This window comes from Canis aureus, chromosome 15 (genome assembly GCF_053574225.1).
Source record: "Canis aureus isolate CA01 chromosome 15, VMU_Caureus_v.1.0, whole genome shotgun sequence".
In the NCBI taxonomy this organism is placed as follows: Eukaryota; Metazoa; Chordata; class Mammalia; order Carnivora; family Canidae; genus Canis; species Canis aureus.
Window position 1 is genome coordinate 51,847,184 of NC_135625.1, and position 22,195 is coordinate 51,869,378.

At 45.5% G+C, this 22,195-nt stretch overlaps 1 protein-coding gene and 1 pseudogene across 4 annotated transcripts; one reads left to right on the forward strand and one right to left on the reverse strand.

The window, feature by feature from the left end:
• Positions 1 to 6,001: 6,001 nt before the first annotated feature.
• On the forward strand, positions 6,002 to 6,733 carry LOC144284169 (GTPase IMAP family member 5 pseudogene; annotated as a pseudogene).
• Positions 6,734 to 11,361: 4,628 nt separating this feature from the next.
• LOC144284758 (GTPase IMAP family member 5-like) lies at positions 11,362 to 20,278 on the reverse strand. 4 transcript variants are annotated; one of them, XM_077849704.1, is made up of 4 exons: positions 20,040 to 20,278; positions 18,149 to 18,283; positions 15,035 to 15,080; positions 11,362 to 13,114 (listed from the first exon to the last, which is right to left on the reverse strand). In XM_077849704.1, exons 2-4 carry the CDS (start codon positions 18,236 to 18,238, stop codon positions 12,228 to 12,230), a joined length of 1,023 nt encoding a protein of 340 aa, XP_077705830.1. In that variant the 5' UTR covers positions 18,239 to 18,283; positions 20,040 to 20,278; the 3' UTR covers positions 11,362 to 12,227. The 4 variants fall into 4 exon arrangements, with proteins under 4 accessions (XP_077705830.1, XP_077705834.1, XP_077705832.1 ...); XM_077849708.1 differs by having other exon boundaries at positions 15,035 to 15,083; XM_077849706.1 differs by lacking the exon at positions 18,149 to 18,283 and having other exon boundaries at positions 20,040 to 20,277.
• Between the last annotated feature and the right edge of the window lie 1,917 nt (positions 20,279 to 22,195).

Below are 22,195 nucleotides of genomic sequence, written 5' to 3' on the forward strand. Positions count from 1 at the left end.
CGTAAGGTCCACACATTGTAACTTGCAACTAGTGTATACTTCCTTTTGGAGGCATATGATATCCAGCTGTGTCTTTTTTAGTGATATCTAGTAATCATGGATGATCCTTGCCTAGGTCCATTCATTTATTAGGGGTTGTAAAATGATAATACTTTTATCATTCCTGTGTCTATTAGCGGGAATATTTCTATAAAAAGAAGGCTTTGGGTGGGTGGGTGGGTGTGTGCAAGCCGTCACGCACAGGCCCGGGGGTGGGGGTTAAAAAAAAAAAAAAAAAAAAAAGAAGGCTTTGGCCAGTGGGAACTTTTTCAGGTTGCTGCTTCGGTCCTTTTGATATGCTCCCATATAATCTTATATCTCTCAAGGAAATTAAATCCATACTTTAAAACACTCCAAAAACAAAAACAAACACAAAAACAAAAAAACAAAAAGGAAACTCCAGGGATACCTGGGTGACTCAGTCGGTGAAGCGTCTGACTATTGATTATGGCTCAGGTCATGATTTCAGGGTCGTGAGATTGAGCCCCGTGAGGGGCTCTGTGCTTAGCATGCAGTCTGCTTGAGATTCTCTCTCCCTCCTTCTGCCCCTCCCCTTCCCTTGCATGCACTCTCTCTCTCTCTAAAAAAGATATTTAAGGAAGAAATAATGTCAACTATACAAACCTCTTCTGAAAATAGTGTACTTCCTTACTTTTTGGCACTATGAGATACTCCAGGCTCATCTTGTATATATATTCTTCCTTTGTTCATTTGTAATTTCTTTCTTTGAGAGTGAGAAACCTGGTTCTCATTAGCTACAATATATTTACTGATTGGTTGGACCATAATAAACTATAGTTTCAAAATTGCTAAGTTTCCCATCTTAGGGTGAAATCATTCAGTGTTGCACCACTGTATATTATTAATATAATAATATATAATATAATATAATATAATATAATAATTTGGCAGATGCCCTTTTCCAGATTGTAGAAATTCTTTTCTATTCTTAGCCTCAGAGAGTTTTACTATCGTTCTTGAATTTTGTCATTTTCTGCATCTAATGAAACGATTACATGGTCTTTCTTCATTAGCTTATACACACGGTGAATTGCATTAATTGATTTTTGAATGCGGCTTCAGCCTGGCATTTCTGCAATGAAACACATTTTCATCCTTTTTACATATTGCTGGATTCCATCTCATGACGTTTTGTTGAGGATTTTTGCATCTATGTTTATGAGAGATAAATGAGAATTTTCTTGTAATGTCTTTCTCTGATTGTGGTATTAAGATAATGCTGGCCTCCCAAATGAGTTGGAGAGTGTTCCTCTCTTTTCTACTTCCAGAAGGGGTTGTGTAGAGTTGATATTTTTTTCCTTAAATATCTGATAGAAGTAGATGGTAAAATAATCTGAGCCTGGAGTTTCTTTTCTTTTTTTTTTTCTTGAATGTTTTAAAGTATGGATTTAATTTCCTTAAGAGATATAGGACTATTTAGGTTATGATCTGTGTCTTTCAAAGAAGTGAGAGACTGTTCAAAGTCTATTTCACTTAATATGTCAAATCTATGGACAGAGGGGGTCGTTCATAAGCATTTCTTTCTGTGAGATCAGTACTGGTCTCCCCAGTTTTCCTGGGGATATTGGTAGTTTATATATTGTTCCTTCTTTTACTTGGTAAATATTTTTTAGAGCTTTGTTAATTTAATAGTCTTTTCAAAGAATGATCTTTTGGGTTTGTTTATTTTTCTCTATTGTTCCTTCTTTTTTTAATTTTATGACTTGTGCTCTCATCCTTATCACTTTTTGGACTTTTTGGTGGCTTTGGGTTTGCTTTGTTGTTATTTCTCTAGTTTCTTGAGGTGCATGCGAAATTACTTTTCTGAAAACTTTCTTCTTTTCTGACAGAAGCATTTAATGCTTGCTGTGATCTGAATGTTTGTGTCCTCATATTCACTTGTTTACCATTAGTGTGGACATTTATCATGATTGATGAACCAGTATTGATACATTATTAATAATGAAAGTCCATAGTTTACATGAGGGTTATTCCCTCTTCCCTCTTGTACATTTTATAAGTTTGGACAAAGATATAATGACATGTATCCACCGTTATATCACACAGAGTAGTTTCACTACCTTGAAAATCCGCTTGGTTCCACCTGTTACCCCATTCCCCCCAAACCCTGGCAACCCACTGATCGATAGTTTTGCTTTTTCCAAAATGTCATAGCGCTGGAATAATACAGTATGTAGTCATTTCAGATGGGCTTATTTCACTTAGTGATGTGCATTTAAGTTTCCTCCATGTCTTTTTATGGCTTGATAGCTCGTTTCTTTTTAATACTCAATAATATTCCATCATCTGGGCTGGGCAGCCCCGGTGGCGCAGCGGTTTAGCGCCGCCTGCAGCCCGGGGTGTGATCCTGGAGACCCTGAATCGAGTCCCACATCGGGCTCCCTGCATGGAGCCTGCTTCTCCTTCTGCTTGTGTCTCTGCCTCTGTTTCTCTCTCTCTCTCTCTCTCTCTCTCTCTCTCTCCTCTCTCTGTCTCTATGAATAAATAAATTTTTAAAAATCTTAAAAATAATATTCCATTATCTGGGCGGCCCGGGTGGCTCAGCGGTTTAGCGCCACCTTCGGCCCAGGGCGTGATCCTGCAGACCAGGGAGCAAGTCCCACGTCGGGCTCCCTACATGGAGCCTGCTTCTCCCTCTGCTTGTGTCTCTCTCTCTCTCTCTCTCTGTGTCTCTCATGAATAAATAAATAAAATCTTTTAAAAAATAATAATAACATTCCATTATCTGATGTACCACTGTTTATTTATCCATTCACTTCTTAAAGGTATCTTGGCTGTTTCCACATTTTGCCGATTATGAATAAAGCTGCTATAAATATTTGTGTGCAGATTTTCTTGTGGACATAAGTAATATGTACATATATATATATATAAATAATTTTATTTATTTATTCATGAGAGACACAGAGAGACTGACAGAGATCTAGGCAGAGGGAGAAGCAGGCTTCCTGCAGGGAGGCCCATGTGGGACTCAATCCCAGGACCCCGGGATCACAACCTGAATCGAAGGCAGATTCCCAACCACTGAGCCACCCAGGTGCCCCAAGTAATATATTTTTAACTAAAGGGAAAATAGGGGGCTTTCTAAGAATGACAGAAGCCATAAAGAAAACATTTGTTGAAATTTCCAGGCTTAGCTAAAAATGTACCATAAGTAACTTAAGACAAACAGCAGGGGGGTGGTATTTGCAACCTATCTGACATTTGACAGTTCTATTTGACTTAGCATACTGTGATTCAAACCAGACAAGATTCCCAAACTCTTTGATACGATATTTTGTTTTATCTTATTACTTGCATGCCTGTAGTATAAGAGGGAAGTATCAGTGACCTCTGGATTTGTCTAAGAAGTCTTGTACATATTTAAATCTGCTAGGAATTACTAGATTTCAATGTACATCTCACTAATAGAGAAACACATTATTAATAAAGACAAATATAATTCTACAGACATTCAGAGATGAAACAGGACAGAGCTCCAATTTTCAAACACTAACTCACTGACTCCTTTGTAGGACCAACAATTGCTCTTTTTACCTGCAGTTGTAGGAGAAAAGGAATGATTTTCTCCCATCTTTATTGCTCATATTTCTTTCACCAACGGTTGGAAGCACCTGTGTTTTGAAATGCTATCACTGGATTTCCGTGAGTTAATGCTGAGAGAAAAAAGGAGACCAAATGATTACAAACTCTGAGTGAAAAAAGAAAAGGGCAGAAAAGAATTTTTAGCAGGTGTAACAGAGAGTGAGTGATATTTTAATTTCTTGAATCATAAATAAAAGCCTTTCTTGCACAAGAAAAATACATATAATTTAATAGGAAAAAAAGTCAACCATTCAATGAAGAGATAGTTTAGAGAAAGAGGAAACTGTCCCAAATAGAAAGTCATCCCATCTTGGTCAACAAGAGCAACTGAAGAAATGCCTAAAGACAGAATCAAGGTTCTTGTTTCCAATGATTAATTTGTGTTTTCTCTAATGCACAGAAAGTAGCTGGTCAAGATTCAGTTTTTTCTCTATGGTGGGGACACAAGAGTGTTAGCCTGGGTAGCTTACAGTACATAAAACTACATGTTCATCTCAACCACGAAAAACTCATAAGGCTTGTGTGGGTTTGAAACCTTTAAGCAATGTTCCTTCCTTGTGTATCAACTATTTTAAAAATATAAACTGAGACAGTTAAATGACTAGACTTTAGGAGTAAAAATAAAATAAAATTTATGATAGTTTTGAGCTGATAAATCTCTATTAAAAACAATTATTTTTGTTTTGGAGGAGCAGATCTTTAGCTCCCCTCCTCTTTTTTTTTTTCCTGGCAAAAACGAGATATAAGAGGTGTTTCTAGCTGGTGAAGGAAAACGTGTTTCTAGCTCGTGAAGGAAAACGTCTTCTACATATTAGACGCATGCCTTTCTATCCTCCACAGCAAGAGGGCAGACATCTACCTCATTCAGTGTAATAGGCATTATTATTTGAAAAGTGAAAATTATAGTATTAATATAGGAGGATATTTTGTAAGTCAATCATGGGTTTCACTGCAAAATGTTAATTGTGTTATCTGCATTATAATTGCTCTCCTCTATAAACTAAGCAAGGAACCGAGAGTTACCTGTATCTCACTTTCCTGCTAGAGCTGTTCTTCAAGAATCAATCTGAATACAAACATGCAAGCCATCCATAGGACTCTACCCCACTCACCCTAAGGATGTCTCCAGAGAGGCATTTCAACTCCCCGGGAGGAGTCAGGGGCTCTGCAGCAAGGGCCAGTGCAAGGGCCAGTGCAGTGCAGGCAGAGGCGAAACGTTAACCAGGGCAGCGAGAGGGGCCCAGAGCACCCCCACCCCCTTCAATGCCTGTTAGTTTGCCTAATTCACATTGTGGGTGGGGATGGATGCTCCCCAGGTTCGGTGGAAGTGCAAGTCCACTTGGGGAAGACACCTACTAAACCTTGTTTCTACCCTCAGGTCAGAGCATGGGCAATCCAAGGGCAGGGCATTTGGCAGAGAAATAAGAGGGAGAGCAGAGCCAGAGACCATCTCAGTGAGACACTTGCCTTGAACTCAGCCTTCACTGCCATCAGGAATTATGCAAAAGAAACTATCCTTATGCCAGAGAGGTTCATGGTGGGGATGAGGAGATGCATGTCCAGTTTTGAAATCTTTATTTCTTCCAGAACCACCAGATTTGGGTCCAGTGAAAGGCCATGGATAGCTTGGTTTGGGATGCCCCAGATGTTCATTGGCTTCTCTGGATCTCCATTCTCCCAACTATCTTGGGTAGAGAATTTGTTTTGCACAAAACTATTGCAAAGATGTGGTGGGGAGAAAAGAAACAGTGATTACAAAAAGCAGAACAAGACAAAAATCCCTTCTCTTCTGTCATCTCTGATGGATCACCCCAAGGATGGCTTTTTGAGGAAACAATCTGTTCTTTTCGTGTTCCCAGGTACATAGTCTAACACCTCCTCCTTCCGTAGAATTTGTGGCTAGTTTTAAAAAAATTTTATCTGTGTGTGTGTGTGTGTGTGTGTGTGAAGAGACCAGAAGCCAATGAGAGAGGCCGTATAGGAGAGGAAGGAAGATTCTGCAAAACTTACAAGATTTTCCAGGATCCACTAAGCCACAAGGCTTGCTCTCTCTCTCTCTCTCTCTCTCTCTGCCTCTCTCTATCTCTGTCTCTCTGTCCCTTTCATCCCAGGTTTACCAGTAATTGCCATGCCAATCTGGACATTTGAACTTCCTAAGCCTCATCTTTATTCTTAAATAATTAAGGTTAACAATTATCCACCCCAAGGTCCCCAAAAGTGCAAGCTGAAAATATTACTGATACTACCTTTTTCAGAACCTAAAATTTTGAACAGAATGAGCTCAGAGTAGAAAAACCCTTTGGTGATACTACCAAACTTCTTTCCCATGTTTGTGCAAAACCGTGTTCATGTATGCATGTATGACACAGGGAACAGCATCCTCTGCCAGCCCGTGTTCGAGTCCAGGCTGGGGAACCAGCCTGTGACCAAAACGTGCCAGGGGGAGATAGGGACCTGGAACGGAAGGAGCATCCTGGTGGTAGACACACCCTCCCTCTTCGAGGCAGAGGCTCAGACCCAAGAGCTGTACAAGGCCATCGGGGACTGCTACCTGCTGTCCGCCCCGGGGCCCCACGTGCTGCTGCTGGTGACCCCGCTGGGGCGCTTCACCGCCCAGGACGCGGTGGCCGTCAGGAGGGTGAAGGAGGTCTTCGGGGCGGGGGCCATGAGGCACGCGGTGGTCCTGTTCACCCACAAGGAGGACTTGGCGGGCGAGTCCCTGGACGATTACCTGGCGGACACGGACAACCACAGCCTGAGGAGCCTGGTGCAGGAGTGCGGGAGGAGGTACTGCGCCTTCAACAACAGGGCCACCGGGGAGGAGCAGAGGGAGCAGCTGGCCAGGCTGATGGCCGTGGTGGAGAGGCTGGAGAGGGAGACGGGCGGCGCCTTCTACAGCAACGACCTCTTCTTCCAAGCCCAGCTGCTGCAGCGAGGCGGGGGCGGCACCCGCGGGGCGGAGCTGGGGGGCTACCTGGCCAGTGTGCGGGTGCAGGTGGAAAAGCAGAAGCGAGACCTGCGAGGTCCCGGGAGTACCTGGGCCTGCCCGCGCTCCTCACATCAAAAGCTGGCTCATTTCTCCTTATGAATTTTGAGTTTGTCTCATCCTGTGCAGCTTACTTCTGCTGATCATCCTGTATCATCTTTAATTTTGTGTCATCTGGGATGCCTGGCTGGCTCAGTCTGTAGAGCATGTGACTTTTGATTTTGGGGTTGTGAGTTCAAGCCCCATATTGGGCATAGAGTTTAAAGATATTTATTTATTTATTTATTTATTTATTTATTTATTTATTTATTTATTTATTTGGCAGAGACATAGGTAGAGGGAGAAGCAGGCTCCCTGCAGGGAACCTGGTGCAGGACTTGATCCCAGGACCCTGGGATCATGACCTGAGCCAAAGGCAGACGCTCAACCACTGAAACACCCAGGTGTCCCTGGGCAGAGAGTTTTAAAAAACATTCTGTCATCTGTATGTCACAGCACTTCCGGAAGTATCTCCTCATGGTTCGTTGTCCTGTGTGTCCCCAGTTCTGAAATTCTCATCTTCCACAGATGACACGGCTTGTTGTCTCTACAGCTCCCATTCTCCTTCTTCCTTACGGACTTAGGGTTTGGTTCAGGTCCCCACCTCTCCTGAACGGAGCCAAGTGCCTCAGAAGAAGAGGACAACAGTTCAGCTCTGGGAATGCCTTGCTGGTCTATATATGACCCCATTCTCTGGGGCAGTGACTAGTTCAAGAATGGGCCTGAGACCCAATTCAGGCCAAGGAGAAGTGAGTAAAAGTCTGTAGAGGTGGAGACAAAAGGTCTCTCCTTTCTCAGGAGAGACCCACAGAGAGAGACAGTCTTCTCCCTCTGGCCTTGTTGGGTGGGGGCGTGATGCTTGGAACCCCAGCAGCCATCTCGCAGCCAGCCTGAGCTTGAAGCCAATGCTTCAAAGCAGATAGAGAAATGAAATGAACCTGAGCCCTGAATTAGCCAGTCCGGAAGCCCACTCTATCTCTGGATTTCAGAAGTGTCTGCCAACACATTTCCTAATTGCTTCTACCTGCATCTGAAAACATGTGAAGTAATGAAGAATTCTCCATATTCCTTTTTAAACATCTTTCATCCTATCAGAGCCTTCTTGTTCTCATGCTTCTTTCCAGGAAGGTGCACTGAAGAAAAATGAACTTGTTCCTAGAATTAGGAAGGGCCCACCTCTACTACTAAAGTGCCTGCTCCGTTGTAGACACTCAGTGAATCATGAGTAAAGTGAAAACTCCATCTCGGATTATTTTGAAAAAAATCAGAGAGGGTAGGGGAATGTGAGCACCTCTGGGTAGGTCTCCTCTGTACTTCCTTCACAGTCTGGGGGAGAGACAGAGCTCACTCTTGAACACTTTCCAAGGAATTACTTTGTTTTTTTTTTAAATAATAAATTTATTTTTTATTGGTGTTCAATTTACCAACATACAGAATAACACCCAGTGCTCATTCCGTCAAGTGCCCCCCTCAGTGCCCGTCACCCAGTCACCCCCACCCCCTGCCCTCCTCCCCTTCCATCACGCCTAGTTCGTTTCCCAGAGTTAGGAGTCTTCATGTTCTGTCTCCCTTTCTGATATTTCCCACACATTTCTTCTCCCTTCCCTTATATTCCCTTTCACTATTATTTATATTCCCCAAATGAATGAGAACATACACTGTTTATCCTTCTCCAATTGACTTACTTCACTCAGCATCATACCCTCCAGGTCCATCCACGTTGAAGCAAATGGTGGGTATTTGTCGTTCCTAATGGCTGAGGAATATTCCATTGTATACATAAACCACATCTTCTTTATCCATTCATCTTTCAATGGACACCGAGGCTCCTTCCACAGTGTGGCTATTGTGGACATTGCTGCTATAAACATCGGGGTGCAGGTGTCCCGGGGTTTCATTGCATCTGAATCTTTGGGGTAAATCCCCAACAGTGCAATTGCTGGGTCATAGGGCAGATCTATTTTTAACTCTTTGAGGAACCTCCACACAGTTTTCCAGAGTGGCTGCACCAGTTCACATTCCCACCAACAGTGTAAGAGGGTTCCCTTTTTTCCGCATCCTCTCCAACATTTGTGGTCAAGGAATTACTTTGGCAAACATTCGAATATGAATGAGTAAAGGTTTAACAAAACCCTTTCTCCATCTCTGCTATAAAATCTCTTTGGGCTAGGAGAGCAACAAAGAAGGGATGCGGATTATTGCACATCACTGCTGCTGGTGGTGGGGAAACAGGCCCCTTGCTGGGTATGGAGTAGCCACACACCTGCGGGGGGGGGGGGGGGGGGGAGGCCCTCCTCTTGCAGCCCTGCTCCCCCATGCTTTCTTGGGCCAAGTTGTTGCTTCATCCAGGTGACTTCCTGGTGGGAGGCAAGGTCACCCACTGTCTCCTGGATCTGGACTTGTGCCTCTGATGGCCTCAAGTTTGGCACATTCAGACCCAACCTTGTTGGATCACCTTCTTTTGCTCAACCCACTCACCCTCTGAAGGCCCAGGGCCCCAAGGCTGAAACATGGTTCCCTCCCTGATCCAGGAATCCCCTGCTTTTGAAAGTGCGTGTCATGTCATTTCCACTTCGCTTTTATACAACCATTTACATTAGTGCCTGTTTTCCCTTAGTGAAAGAAAACTCGAAGAGGATTTTCATTTTTACGACAAGTGGCAAAAAGTGAAAATAACATTCAGCTGGTTTTGCAATGAGCCGATGGGAGGGGCAGCGTGCATCTAGGGCAGCCAGAGTGGCTTGGCCGGTGCTTCTCCGGGAGCCCCACACAGCATCTTGGTGTCCGCCGCCACAGCTCTGGGCTTCATTCTCAACTGATTTCATGCATCCATTAGCAAAATGTGTCTGAGGGTATTGGAAAAGCCAAAGAAAGATCATTTGGCGGGGGTGGTGGGGTGGTGGGGGTGTCTGGGAATGTTCAAAAATGTTCCATATAAATTAACGGTAATTGTTTCTTTGCTTTACGCAGCCGTGTTGGCTTTCAAAAGGTTTCCTAGGAATGCCCTGCCTTCAGAAATCGGAAATTGGGAAGGGTCTGCATTGCTGTCCAGAACCACCTGGTGTAAATTCCACCCTTTGTCAGGGTGGCCCATGTGTGTCCTCTCCTCTCCATCCCATTCCCTCTGCTGCAGCTCAACCCCTGATGGCTCAGATGGAAATCTTCTTTTCTAAATGTTATCCCTGCCCCCAGGCTTACATTTATATAATCCAACCACCACATTGCTGCCGCGGAATCTTCCTAAAATATGCGAATCTCCTTAAAAACCTCCAGTGGCTCCCTTTTTTTTCTTTTCTTTCTTTCTTTTTTTTTTTTTTTAAGATTTTATTTATTTATTCATGAGAGACACACAGAGAGAGGCAGAGACATAGGCAGAAGGAGATGCAGGCTCACTGTGGGGAGCCTGACACGGGACTCCATCCCAGGACCCTGGGATCACGACCTGAGCCTAAGGTAGACATTCAACCACTGAGCCACCCAGGCGTCCCAATGAGTCCCTTTTTCTAGAAGACAACAGTGGAACCCTAAGGGACCTACTGAGATCCCCGCCCAGCCCTGTCTCTCCCTGCACCTCTCAAGTGCTGATTCCCTTCCCCTCCTGGATAGTGGCCTCCCCAAGCAGGGAATGCCCAGAGAGGCCAGCCAGCGTGTTCCTAGACAGACACAAACACTACCCTGTCTAGGGAGCCTGTGTGCTCTCCTTTTGGCCAACATCTTACCTCTGAACAAATTACTCTTACATCCATGTCTGTGTGCCCTTCATCCCTCTATCATATGATCCCTTATGTAGAGCAGGAGCCGTGTACCATTTATCTCATATTCCTGGTGCCCGGCATAGAACCCAGCTCTCAGCACTCCCGTAGTAAATGGAGCTGCACTGGATTGACTCAAGCAAGGAGAGATCCGGTAAGGTGGCACAAATTGAGAATGCTGCCTTCAGGGGGTGGTCCTTGGTCTGAAAACTTGGTTCCTTGGCATGTCCCGGGTTTGAGGACTTGAATATAACGTCTCTTGACATATCTGGAGTCAATTACTCAATGCAGCTATAGAGGTCAATGTGGTACCTTTGTCACCCATAGAGGTTTGGAGATTACACCTGGGTGTCACATTGAGTCCCTAAGACTCACCTCAGAATTAGCTATTTACCCATCCAGCCACAGGCTGCCTGGGATGACTGCAGGTCTCCCTCCCAGAATACAAAGGAGCAGAGAAGGAGGGCAGGGGGTGGCTACCAAAGATCCCCGTCATCTGATTTGTCTGTTTCCACTGAATTCATGACCTCGGCTTAGAGTCCACCCCAAGGTCTGCCCTCTTCTCTTTACTACCATTGAAATGTTGGGTACGACACTTTCCTCAAATTCCCACAGAGAGCACATCTGATTGAACTGGACTGTACTGGGTTTGAGGTTAAGATGTTGCATGCGATGTAGCTCGACCAGCAACAGGAAACACACTGTGAGATGGACCCAGTCTGAACTGCGAGGTGTTTTATGCAGCCTGTGAGGTGCGAAAGGCCTTCACAGTTTAAAATGGTTGAGGACATCAGAGGAAGAATAATGTTTTCATGGCCACATGTGAAAGTTACAGCAAATTCAAAGGTCACAGTTTGTCAAGCTTTATGGGAATGCAGCCTCCTGGAGCCTGTGGAGGCTTTTGCATTACCAGGACAGAATTGAGTAGACTATAGACCATTTCTTAAAAAGATATTTTATTTATTCATTTGAGAGAGAGAGAGAGGGAGTGAGAGCACAAGTCAGGGGGAGTGGGAGAGGGAGAAGCAGACCTCCTGAGGAGCAGGGAGCCCGACGTGGGGCTTGATCCCAGAACCCCAGGCTCATGACCTGAGCCAAAGGCAGATGCTTAACCCACTGAGCCACCCAGGCACCCAACTATAGACCATTTTTAAGCCTAAAATTTTATTCACTATCCAGCCCTACCACCCCTACTCTAAGAAATTACAGTTCCTTTGTTTTCTCAGCCACTGATAATTTCCTAGTGACTGCTTTTCCTGAGGCTCAGCCCCTATCGTGCTGTTATGACCCCCTCCTGTACCTGTTCCAGGGCCTCTCTGGTCTCAGGAACTGGCCCTTACCCCTCCTCATCATTCTTTCTCCCAGGGGGTAGGGGGAGTGGGTGCCAGCTTTTATGACTAACTCTGATGAAATCAGAGCATGTTTCTGAATAAAATAAGGCATTCTGTCACCAGCTTTTAATATAACACACGTGTCTCCCCTCAACAGCACAACGGCTTAAAGCAGGGCCCAGAGGTGGCACATCCCCATGGCTTCGCCCCCCGCCGCCTGCCTCCCTGCACGTCCCAACCACTTCATGACAGTTTCTCTTGTACCATCACAATTCTTAACAAAACAAAAAAGAAAAATATTTTTTTTCCTTTGGGTTTTATTTACCTAAAAGGCTTGAAGAAAATGGACAGCGTGTCCAGATGTGATGGAGAGAAATGGAACGTGACATTAGGTAAAAAAATCAAAGGCTCTGGCCCAGAGATGGTGACTCTGAACACACAAACCAGCTGACCGCAGCAATCACCTGAAAAGGCTCAGTGCCCATGAGTAATACACAGGTTAATTAAAGTGGCAAGGAAAATCAAAAGGCATATAATAAGGACCACAGAAATCCCGATATGAGAAAGCATCCACTTTGTGATTTTAAGGAGCGCCGGGCAGGCCCAGGTACTCCCGGGACCTCGCAGGTCTCGCTTCTGCTTTTCCACCTGCACCCGCACACTGGCCAGGTAGCCCCCCAGCTCCGCCCCGCAGGTGCCGCCCCCGCCTCGCTGCAGCAGCTGGGCTTGGAAGAAGAGGTCGTTGCTGTGGAAGGCGCCGCCCGTCTCCCTCTCCAGCCTCTCCACCACGGCCATCAGCCTGGCCAGCTGCTCCCTCTGCTCCTCCCCGGTGGCCCTGTTGTTGAAGGCGCAGTACCTCCTCCCGCACTCCTGCACCAGGCTCCTCAGGCTGTGGTTGTCCGTGTCCGCCAGGTAATCGTCCAGGGACTCGCCCGCCAAGTCCTCCTTGTGGGTGAACAGGACCACCGCGTGCCTCATGGCCCCCGCCCCGAAGACCTCCTTCACCCTCCTGACGGCCACCGCGTCCTGGGCGGTGAAGCGCCCCAGCGGGGTCACCAGCAGCAGCACGTGGGGCCCCGGGGCGGACAGCAGGTAGCAGTCCCCGATGGCCTTGTACAGCTCTTGGGTCTGAGCCTCTGCCTCGAAGAGGGAGGGTGTGTCTACCACCAGGATGCTCCTTCCGTTCCAGGTCCCTGTCTCCCCCTGGCACATTTTGGTCACAGGCTGGTTCCCCAGCCTGGACTCGAACACGGGCTGGCAGAGGATGCTGTTCCCTGTGGCACTTCTCCCGCTGCCTGTCTTGCCCACCAGGATGATCCTCAGGGAGGGTGGTGTTGCAAACCAGTTATCTTCGTCTCTGCCTATAAAAAACCAATTTGTTGTGTCTATTAAGTTAGTGATTATTTTTCTAAAGATTTTATTTATTTATTTGACAGAAAGAGAGAGTATAAGCAGGGTGAGCGGCAGGCAGAGGGAGAGGGAGAATCAGGCTCCTCATAAGTAGGGAGCCCAATATGGGGCTTGATCCCAAGACCCCAGGATCATGACCTGAGACGAAGGCAGACACATCAACGGCAGAGTCACCCAGGCACCCCTAAGTTAGTGATTCTTAGTATTTTTAGGTTATGGGCCTTCATGGTATCTCACGAAAGCTGGTGAACCTCCCTCCCCCAAAACAATCATATCTAAAGACACACAAAAGTTTGTATACCACTTGAAGATGTTCATGGATCCCAAAAAGCTGACATTAGAAACATTAGAAGCTCATGCTTAGACCCACGGCCTAGTGAGGCACTGCCCCAAGGATGCTCTAAGCACTTCATCTAGAGCAGGGAAAACGTGGCTTTTTTTTTTTTTTTTTTTTAGAAAAAGAATGTGTCCCCGTGCTTTTTCATAGATGGTGCTTTGGCCATTTTCATGCTAAATAAATATAAGATTAGAAGGAGGCAGAGGATGAGAAGCTACAAATGAGAAAATATTATCACCTCTTCTCCACCCGCATATCCCCAGGCATGCCCGCACAGCAGTACCCAACATTTGCATCTAAACCTCAGGGGTAAAGGGCGTCTCAGATGCCAGCTACAGTACCCTTCCGCCAACGACCAGCTGAATGGCCCTAGGTCTCTACTCTCTTGGTGGGCAGTTGGGCATTTGCAACTGAGATGACAAAAGACTTGTTTATGTCAAGGACAAAGTCTGGGAGATGCCCCTGGACGGGAGGCTGAAGAAGAGAGGAAGAGCAGTAGAAGCGTGTGTTGGAGAGATCTGTCTGATTGAGTTACAGGAAATGATCACAGAAGTGGTGTTGGGGAGGGCGACTATCGGGCTCCTATATGGAGCCTGCTTCTCCCTCTGCCTCTCTCTGTGTCTCTCATGAATAAATAAATCAAACCTTAAAAAAAAAAAATCTTCAAGGGATGAAGGCGGGTGAGAACCCCAGGACTTTTAGACTTCTTATGAGTCCAAATGAATTAAATTCATTTCGGTCTCCTAAAATCTCTTGCTTTATTCCTTCTACTTTGTGTTGGTTCTTCCTCTCCTTAAGTATTTGCAGCAAGCACCATTACTCAATCTCTACGGGAACTTAGCCTCTTTCCAGTTCAGAGCAGACCAGGAAAGAGAGATTGTTTTTCACAATCATGTTCCAAATCCTCCAAACTGACGTGGAGTTTCACTTCCACGTTTCCCACAGGTCACGTGGCATGACAGTGTGCGGGGTGTGATGATAATAGAGAAGGTAAGGAACAAGTGATAATTGCCTCCTTCTTCATTTTATTTATGTATTTATTTATTTTTATTTTAAAGATTATTTATTTATTCATGAGAGACACAGGCAGAAGGAGAAGTAGGCTCCCTGCAGGGGGCCTGATGTAGAACTTGATCCCAGGACCCTGGGATCACGCCCTGAGCCAAAGGCAGATGCTCAGCCACTGAGCCACTCAGGAGTCCCTCTTCCTCACTTTATTTTTTTTTATTATTATTTTTAAAATTTTATGTATTAATGAGAGACACACACAGAGAAAGAGAGAGAGAGGCAGAGACACAGGCAGAGGGAGAAGCAGGCTCCATGCAGGGAGTCCGACATGAGACTCGATCCCGGGTTTCCAGGATCAGGCCCTGGGTCAAAGGCGGTGCTAAACTGCTGAGCCACCGGGACTGCCCTCTTATTTACTTTAGAATAGCGGGGTTTCTGTCCCTGTGTTTGAGATGGAGGTGGGTGGAGGGAGAGCAACAACTCTCCCAGGTGCCTGGAGCTCCTGAGAACATCCAGGCTTTCTTACCTTCAGCCATCGTTCCGTATCTGCTCCTCTGAAGCCCTTCCATGCTCTTCTGGAATAGAAAACAGAAAAGGAATAAAAGCAAGTGTCCATATGGGAGTTGCTAAGGCCTGAAACACTTTCAATTCAGACGTCTAAGAATAATTATCCTAGGATAAGCCATTTCCATTGCTAATTTTCTAACTCATATTATACTTTCAAACATCTATGACTAACTTTAGGCAAATCAGGCAAAGCTAGGTTATGTTAACGCAATGCACTGTTGAAAAAAATTTTTTTCAACTTACAGGAAATTAGGAAATATTTTAAAACAAATCAGTTATCTCTCTCCAACTTTTAAAGGCATAAAATGAAGAGTGCATTCTTCTACGGAAGCAGGAGTGGGACATTACTATTATTGTTTGGAATCAAAGTAGATGAACTTGCTAGAATACAGGGGGAAAAACTGCCTTTCTGTAAATGACATTGATTTGTCAGAAGTCCTGAGAATTTCCAGTCCCAGAAGCTGTGGTAGATGGATATTCCAAGGGCAAAGAGGAAAGTACAAAGTTCCTTCCAGTGGTAGGGCGGAAAGGGGACAGGACTCCTTCAGGGACTGACAGGAGAGGAAAGAGTGGTAGGGAGGTGAGCACTGACATCTTCCTTACCCCTTCCACCCCCAGCCCTGCCCACCCTCCAAGTCGTGGGTAGAGAAAAGATGGTGCCATAGTTGAAGGGAAAGAATCGACATTCAAGACAAATTGAAGATAACCTCATAGCCTGCTCAGATTTTATTTTATTTTAAAATTTAAACAAAGATTTTATTTATTTATTCATGAGAGACAGAGAGAGGGGGGCAGAGACACAGGCAGAGGGAGAAGCAGGCTCTCTGTGGGGAGCCCAATGCGGGACTCAATCCCAGGATCCTGGGATCATGACTTGAGCCGAAGGCAGCCACTCAACCACTTAGCCCAAGCCCCACCTGCTCAGATTTTAATACAACTTCTTTCCTGGTGGGCTCTGAGGTTCTGGTCTCCTCCAAATCACCATTTTTTGTATCTCAGCAGATTTAACTGGAAATTGACACAACCATTAGCATAAAAGTTTCATTCAAATGAGGCAGAGTACTGGGTCCTCTTCCTTGATGTTAAAAGTTAAGTGTGGGATCCCTGGGTGGCGCAGCGGTTTGGCGCCTGCCTTTGGCCCGGGGCGTGATCCTGGAGACCCAGGATCGAATCCCACATCGGGCTCCCGGTGCATGGAGCCTGCTTCTCCCTCTGCCCGTGTCTCTGCCTCTCTGTCTCTCTCTGTGTGACTATCATGAATAAATAAATAAAATCTTTAAAAAAAAAAAAAGTTAAGTGTGCACGAGACATGCAACTATCATTAAGAGGAACTCTGAGGCTCTATTATGTGTCCCTTTTCAGTCTGAAAAGTGATGCAGTTATGAAACAAACTTCTTAAGTGGAGGAATACACAGAGTTATAAAACAAATGGCATCGTTTGCCATGAAAAATGTAAATATTTCAGCATCTTGGCTGCAGCTGTTCTGTTTGATCGAGAAGTGGAAACATTACACATATGGCTCCATTCACATTTTTCGGCTTCCAATCTTAGTCCCCCTCCCTCTGTCCTTCCAAGGCAACCAATATTCTGAGGATTTTATGGCTCATTCTCATTTGTGTATTTATACTTCTACATACAGTGTCTCTATAGATATTGTATTGTTTTTGTATTTGAAACTTTTTATATAAATGATGCTATTTATGTAGTATTTTATCAATAATTTTTAAAAGATTTATTTATTTATTTATTTATTTGAGTATGAGGAGGTGGGAAAGGCAGAGAGAGAGGGAGAGAGAGAATCTCAAGCAGACTCTGCAAAGAGTATGGAGTCGGACGTGGGCTTAATCTCATGACCCTGAGATCATGACCTGAGCCAAAATCAAGAGTCTGACCAACTGAGCCACCTAGGCACCCCTTCACTCACAAACGTTTAAGCTGTTTCAAACTACATGCTTGCTACTACAAACAATGCTGTAGAATGATCCCGTATATGTCTCTTCGTCACATGTGCAACAAGTTACCTGGGACAGACAGTTGCCAGATGACTAGGTACTACCAACTAGGACCCCAGGATGGTTGGGTGAACTCCCACACTGGCACCAGCCACATATGAGAATTCCTAAACCTAATTAGACTTACTTTTTTTTTGTCACTCTTATGGGTATAATAAGTAAGGACATCTTAATTAGCTTAAACTTGCATTTTGCTAATTTCCACTGAATCAAAAATTATTTTCATAGTTTATTTGCTATTCAGGTTGCTCCCGTCATATAGAAATAAATTTTGCACATTCTTCTATTCACACGGGGGATCTTTTGGGGTCCTCTTTGGGAGAAACTCTCTACTTCCACGTTATCAGAGTATATTGAGACAACTTACTTCATTCATTTCCGTTCTTCTTTTCCTTCTCCTTCCTTTTCCTCCTCTTCTTCCTTTCCTTAAGCCCAGAGAAGAGCGTTTTCCTCACCAGACTACCATGGGCTATCCTAGTCTCTGGTAAATTATACTTCAACTTTTGCTAAAACTGCTCAAATTCTCTGGCATCTTTTGTATTTTAGATGACATTTTCTGAGGTTTGGGAACTTCAGAAAATATTCTGGAATCAATCTATTCAAAAAGCCGATGATAACAGTGGTGAGGATGTAGACAATGGGCTTCATCATTGGAAGCATCCTTGTGTAGCCATCCCTAACCTAAATTCCTTCATATCTGTGATTCTAATTGTTCTTCTAAATTCCTTGTGATGTGATCAAGATAGGTGTTGAAATTTCTTTTAGAATACTAGGAAATTAAACATCAAATGACTTGCCCAAGGTCATCAGATTGCTGTGGAGCTAAGAGTAAAAAAAAAGGGGGGGGGAATCCCTGGGTGGCACAGCAGTTAGGCGCCTGCCTTCAGCCCAGGACATGATCCTGGAGTCCCGGGATTGAGTCCCACGTTGGGCTCCCTGCATGGAGTCTACTTTTCCCTCTGCCTGTGTCTCTGCCTCTCTTCTCTCTCTGTGTCTCTCATGAGTAAATAAATAAAATCTTAAAAAAAAAAAAAAAGGATTAAAAAAAAGGCTCCTTTACCTGCATATTCTCTTGATTCCACAGGGGGGAGGAGAGAAGATTCCAAACAAGTTCACAAGCCTCTTGGGACACCACATACAACATTACCATCCCACGGTCAGGACATAAACTGATGTTGACCGACTGAAAGCTTGCCTTAAAATCAACACAGAGAATTGTATTGCAAAATTATGATAGCACGTGTCTTTTTAAAAAGATTATTCAAAAATAAAAGTGCAGGAGTCACTCCAAATTGAAGTATTTCCATTTAAAACAATCTGGTGTTTTGATTTAAGTGTGACCAATGGGACTGACACAAAAGCCAATCAAACTCAGGTTGAGATGCAGCCGGGTCGTTCTCCTGAACCATCTTCTGAGAGGTCAGGCTGCAGGTAGAGACATACGTCTCCCTGAGGGATAGATTTTTAGGCAGATATCGACAAATAAGAAAGTGTCCAGGGGTGGCTCAGTCGGTTAAGCATCAGACTCTTGATTATGATCTCAAGTCATGATCTCAGGGTCCTGAGATTGAGCCCACTGCTTGGCTTCATGCTCTGCCCGGAGTCTGCTTGAGATTCTCTCTTTCTGCCCATCCCCCTACTCTCTCTTTCTAAAATAAAATAAATAAATAAAATATTTTTTTAAGTGTCCAGAGGCGAGTCTGGAAGGATATTGACAGAAATGCTAAAATGAGTCATAGACAAAATATTAACAGGATAGAATAAAGTGTCAGAAAAGAACGGGGGAAGGACTGTACATACACCCAAAGGAATGTGGCGTCAGTCTCAGAGTAGGCAAAAGTGGAAACAGGGAATGGAGGCAGATTTCTTCTCCAAAAGTAAAATTCTACTAATCTTCTCCAAAATGGGGCCAGCTATCACGAGAGAGTGGCAGGCAGCATGCAAGCAGAGATTATGACAATATCAGACAGGGATTGTGGGAGGATCTCGCTTAGGTAGGAGTTTCAAGCAAAGGAACATAAAGTGCACTTTGATTTTAAAATTATATGAGCCAGATTTTATCATGATGATACTTTATTTTATCAAACTATGAAAAAGCAGGCTCTCTAATGCTGTTCTAGGATAGATAAAAGTATTTATCTACCTTATTCATAAGTATCCCTTCACTCATCTGCCCAGTCCCTGTATTTCCTGGTATAAGTCACTTGTTGGGTACTTTAGTCATTGTGATGTTGTGATCTGTGTCTCACTAAGAATTAGTGGACAAAAGGATTGTTTCCATGTGCCCTGAGCATAGTCTGTTTGTCACAGGATAGAGTCTTACATCATGTCACAGGAAATGGGGAGAATAGAATGGCTTTCAGATCAAAGTCATGAGACAATGTCCACAATGTCCTTTGAAATGCTGGGCTCCTGGAGGTGGGGTGGGGAGGGGGATAATGATCCGTATTTGCCCTTTACAACCCTGAGAATCCATCCTTCTCTACCAGACCTTTCTGGGATTTGGCACAAGTCAGGGCTTGGGAGTGGTGGGAGGGCTGAGAGAAGTTAGGAGAGTTGAGAATGAGAAGTGTGTCCCCTCCCAGCCAGGGCACCTCTGGAGTTTGTTTTCTCATCTGTCGAATGGGAGGACAATATCAGTCCAGCTTTATGAAACCCTGCGGGGCCTCGGAGATCGTAGGAGCTAAGAAGGAGGCAACCCGACGGAGAAGACCGTCGCGCCGTGGAATGCGCTGGGTTGCGAGCGCAGGGTCAGGGGGTCCCAGCCTGTTTCCGCGGCCACCCCAGGGCGGCTGTGCCCGGGGCTCTGACCATCACCAACCCGGTCCACCGAGGCGCGAACCCACAAGGACGGTAACCTGGGCGAGATCACACCAGAGTCACCGGCTGGAACCAAATCGTGGGCCCTCAGACCCCCAAAGACGCTGGGACCGGCACCGGGTTCCCCTTACCAGGCGCGGCGCTGCGGGCTCGGTGCTCGACCGCGGCTCTCCGGGCGGCTTGGGGCCTGGAGGCGGGCGGCTCTCGCGGCACAGGCAGCTCTGGGGGCGGGGGGTCAGGCTCTCCGGGCAGCGGGGACGCGGGAGCTCTCGGGGCCGCTGGAGGGGGCGCGGCTCTCCGGGGAGGGACCGCGGGCGGCTCCTGGGGCGGCTCGGGGAGCGGGCGGCAGGGACACGCGAGCTCTGGGCGCAGCGGGGGCGGGGGGCGAGGGCGCAGCAGGAAGCAGAGGTGGGGTGCAGCTGGGGAGGAGCCGCGCGGGAGGCGGTAGGTTCCAGGGCTGGGCCTCGGCGCCACCGGAAGGCAAACTGGTTTAGGGAGCACGACCCCCCGCTCCGCGCCGAGGCGGACGGTCCCTGGTCCCTCGGGGTCCGTGGCCAAACCTGCCCGCAGCGGCCGGAGAGCAGCGTGTGGCTCCCCTAAGGGGACGGTTCCTGCCGGAGCCTACCGGGGTTGCCATGCCCTCTCCCATGTCCTTCTTTTGACTCTTTAAAACGAGCAGAATTTGGAGGTAGAGGCTCTGAGGGCAGTGACGGACCCCCGGACGCTCCCAGTGACCCAGGAAAACCCTAGTGGGGCACCAGGCACTCCCCTCCGCGTCTATGGCAGGAGCACCTGCTCCCCGGACTCCTCAGACCCTTGTTCCAGGCTCTGCTTCTAGAATGCTCCTGCTTACCAGGGACACAAGGCTGAACTGGTAGACGGAGGGGCTGAAAGAACAGCTCTAAGGACGAGATCTGAAGGACTCTCCAGACCTCCTGGCTGGCTGCCCCTTCTCTGTCCTCTGACAAACCAGCCCTAAGAGGCTTTAGGGGCCTGAAGCTTCTGTGTCCATTTATTGGGAGTGGGGCTGGGGGGAGGCTGAGGTTCTTGTATTTGTCAACTGATTCACATTTAAGGCTAAGGTAGTGAATGTAAAACAATTACTCTGCATTTGTTTCTCATGCCTCAGGAAACCGTTGGGACCACACCAAAATACAAAGCTTCTGTGCAGCTAAGGAAACAATCAACAAAACTAAAAGATGAACTACTGTATTTGCAGCATTATTTACAATTAGTCTCCAAGTAAGAGGACTTGACAATACTATTTGTTACACACAATTCGTCCTAAATTCACCTGCTAATTGGGGTGACCACCTGTGTTAGGTAATTGCCTTTATCCAAGGGGAAAGTAAACTCCAAACCTATTCCTCAGAGACCAGGAAGCACAGCCCCGGGCAAGGATAAAAAGTGAATGCAAAACCGGGAACAATGAAGGGGGTTGATTTGCACAAGAGGTGCTAGAAACAGTTCAGTGACAACATAAGAAGTCCTAAGAGACCACCACCTGCATTTTTCTATGATGCCCAAAGCCTTTGCTGCCATTAACCTCAGGGAGACGTGCTTGCACACATCTGCAAGCTTAACCCAGTGAGTAAATGAGTTCTGTGGAAGCAGAAGGCAAGACAGCCATGGGAGATGAGAGCTAGTAGGATCTCAGAGCTCATCTAGAATAGTTTTTTTCCTTTTTTTTCTCTCTCTCATTTTACAGATAAAGAGACCAATGCCTACAGTAGAGAAATGCCATTCACAAAATCACATAGTTAATTTTAGTATATGGTGTAAAGTATGCATCGAGATTCTTTTTTTTTTCCCCAAATGGATGTCCATTTTCCAGTCTTGGAAAGACTATCCTTTCTCTAATGAATTACCTGGCAAATTTTGCCAAGAATTTATTGTTCATATTGCCATTGGTCTATTTCTGGACTTTATTCTGTCCCACTGATCTATATGTATGGTCATTTTTACTAATACCTTGCAGTTATGATGAGTGTAGGTTTATAGTAAGGCTTGCAATCGGGGAGTGTGAATCCTCCAACTTTTTCTCATTCAAAATAGTTTTTGTTGTTTGTTTTTTCATATAAATTTTAGGAGAAGTTTGTAAATATCTACAAAAAATCCCACTCGGATTTTGATTGACATTGTGTAATGAAATTGGGGGAGAATTGACATCTTAAGAATATTGAATTTTCTTATCCACAAACGTAGGCTGTTTCCCCATTTATTTAGGTCTTCTTTGATTTTTCTCACCAACATTTGTAGTTTTCAGCTTTAAAATCTTAGATTTACC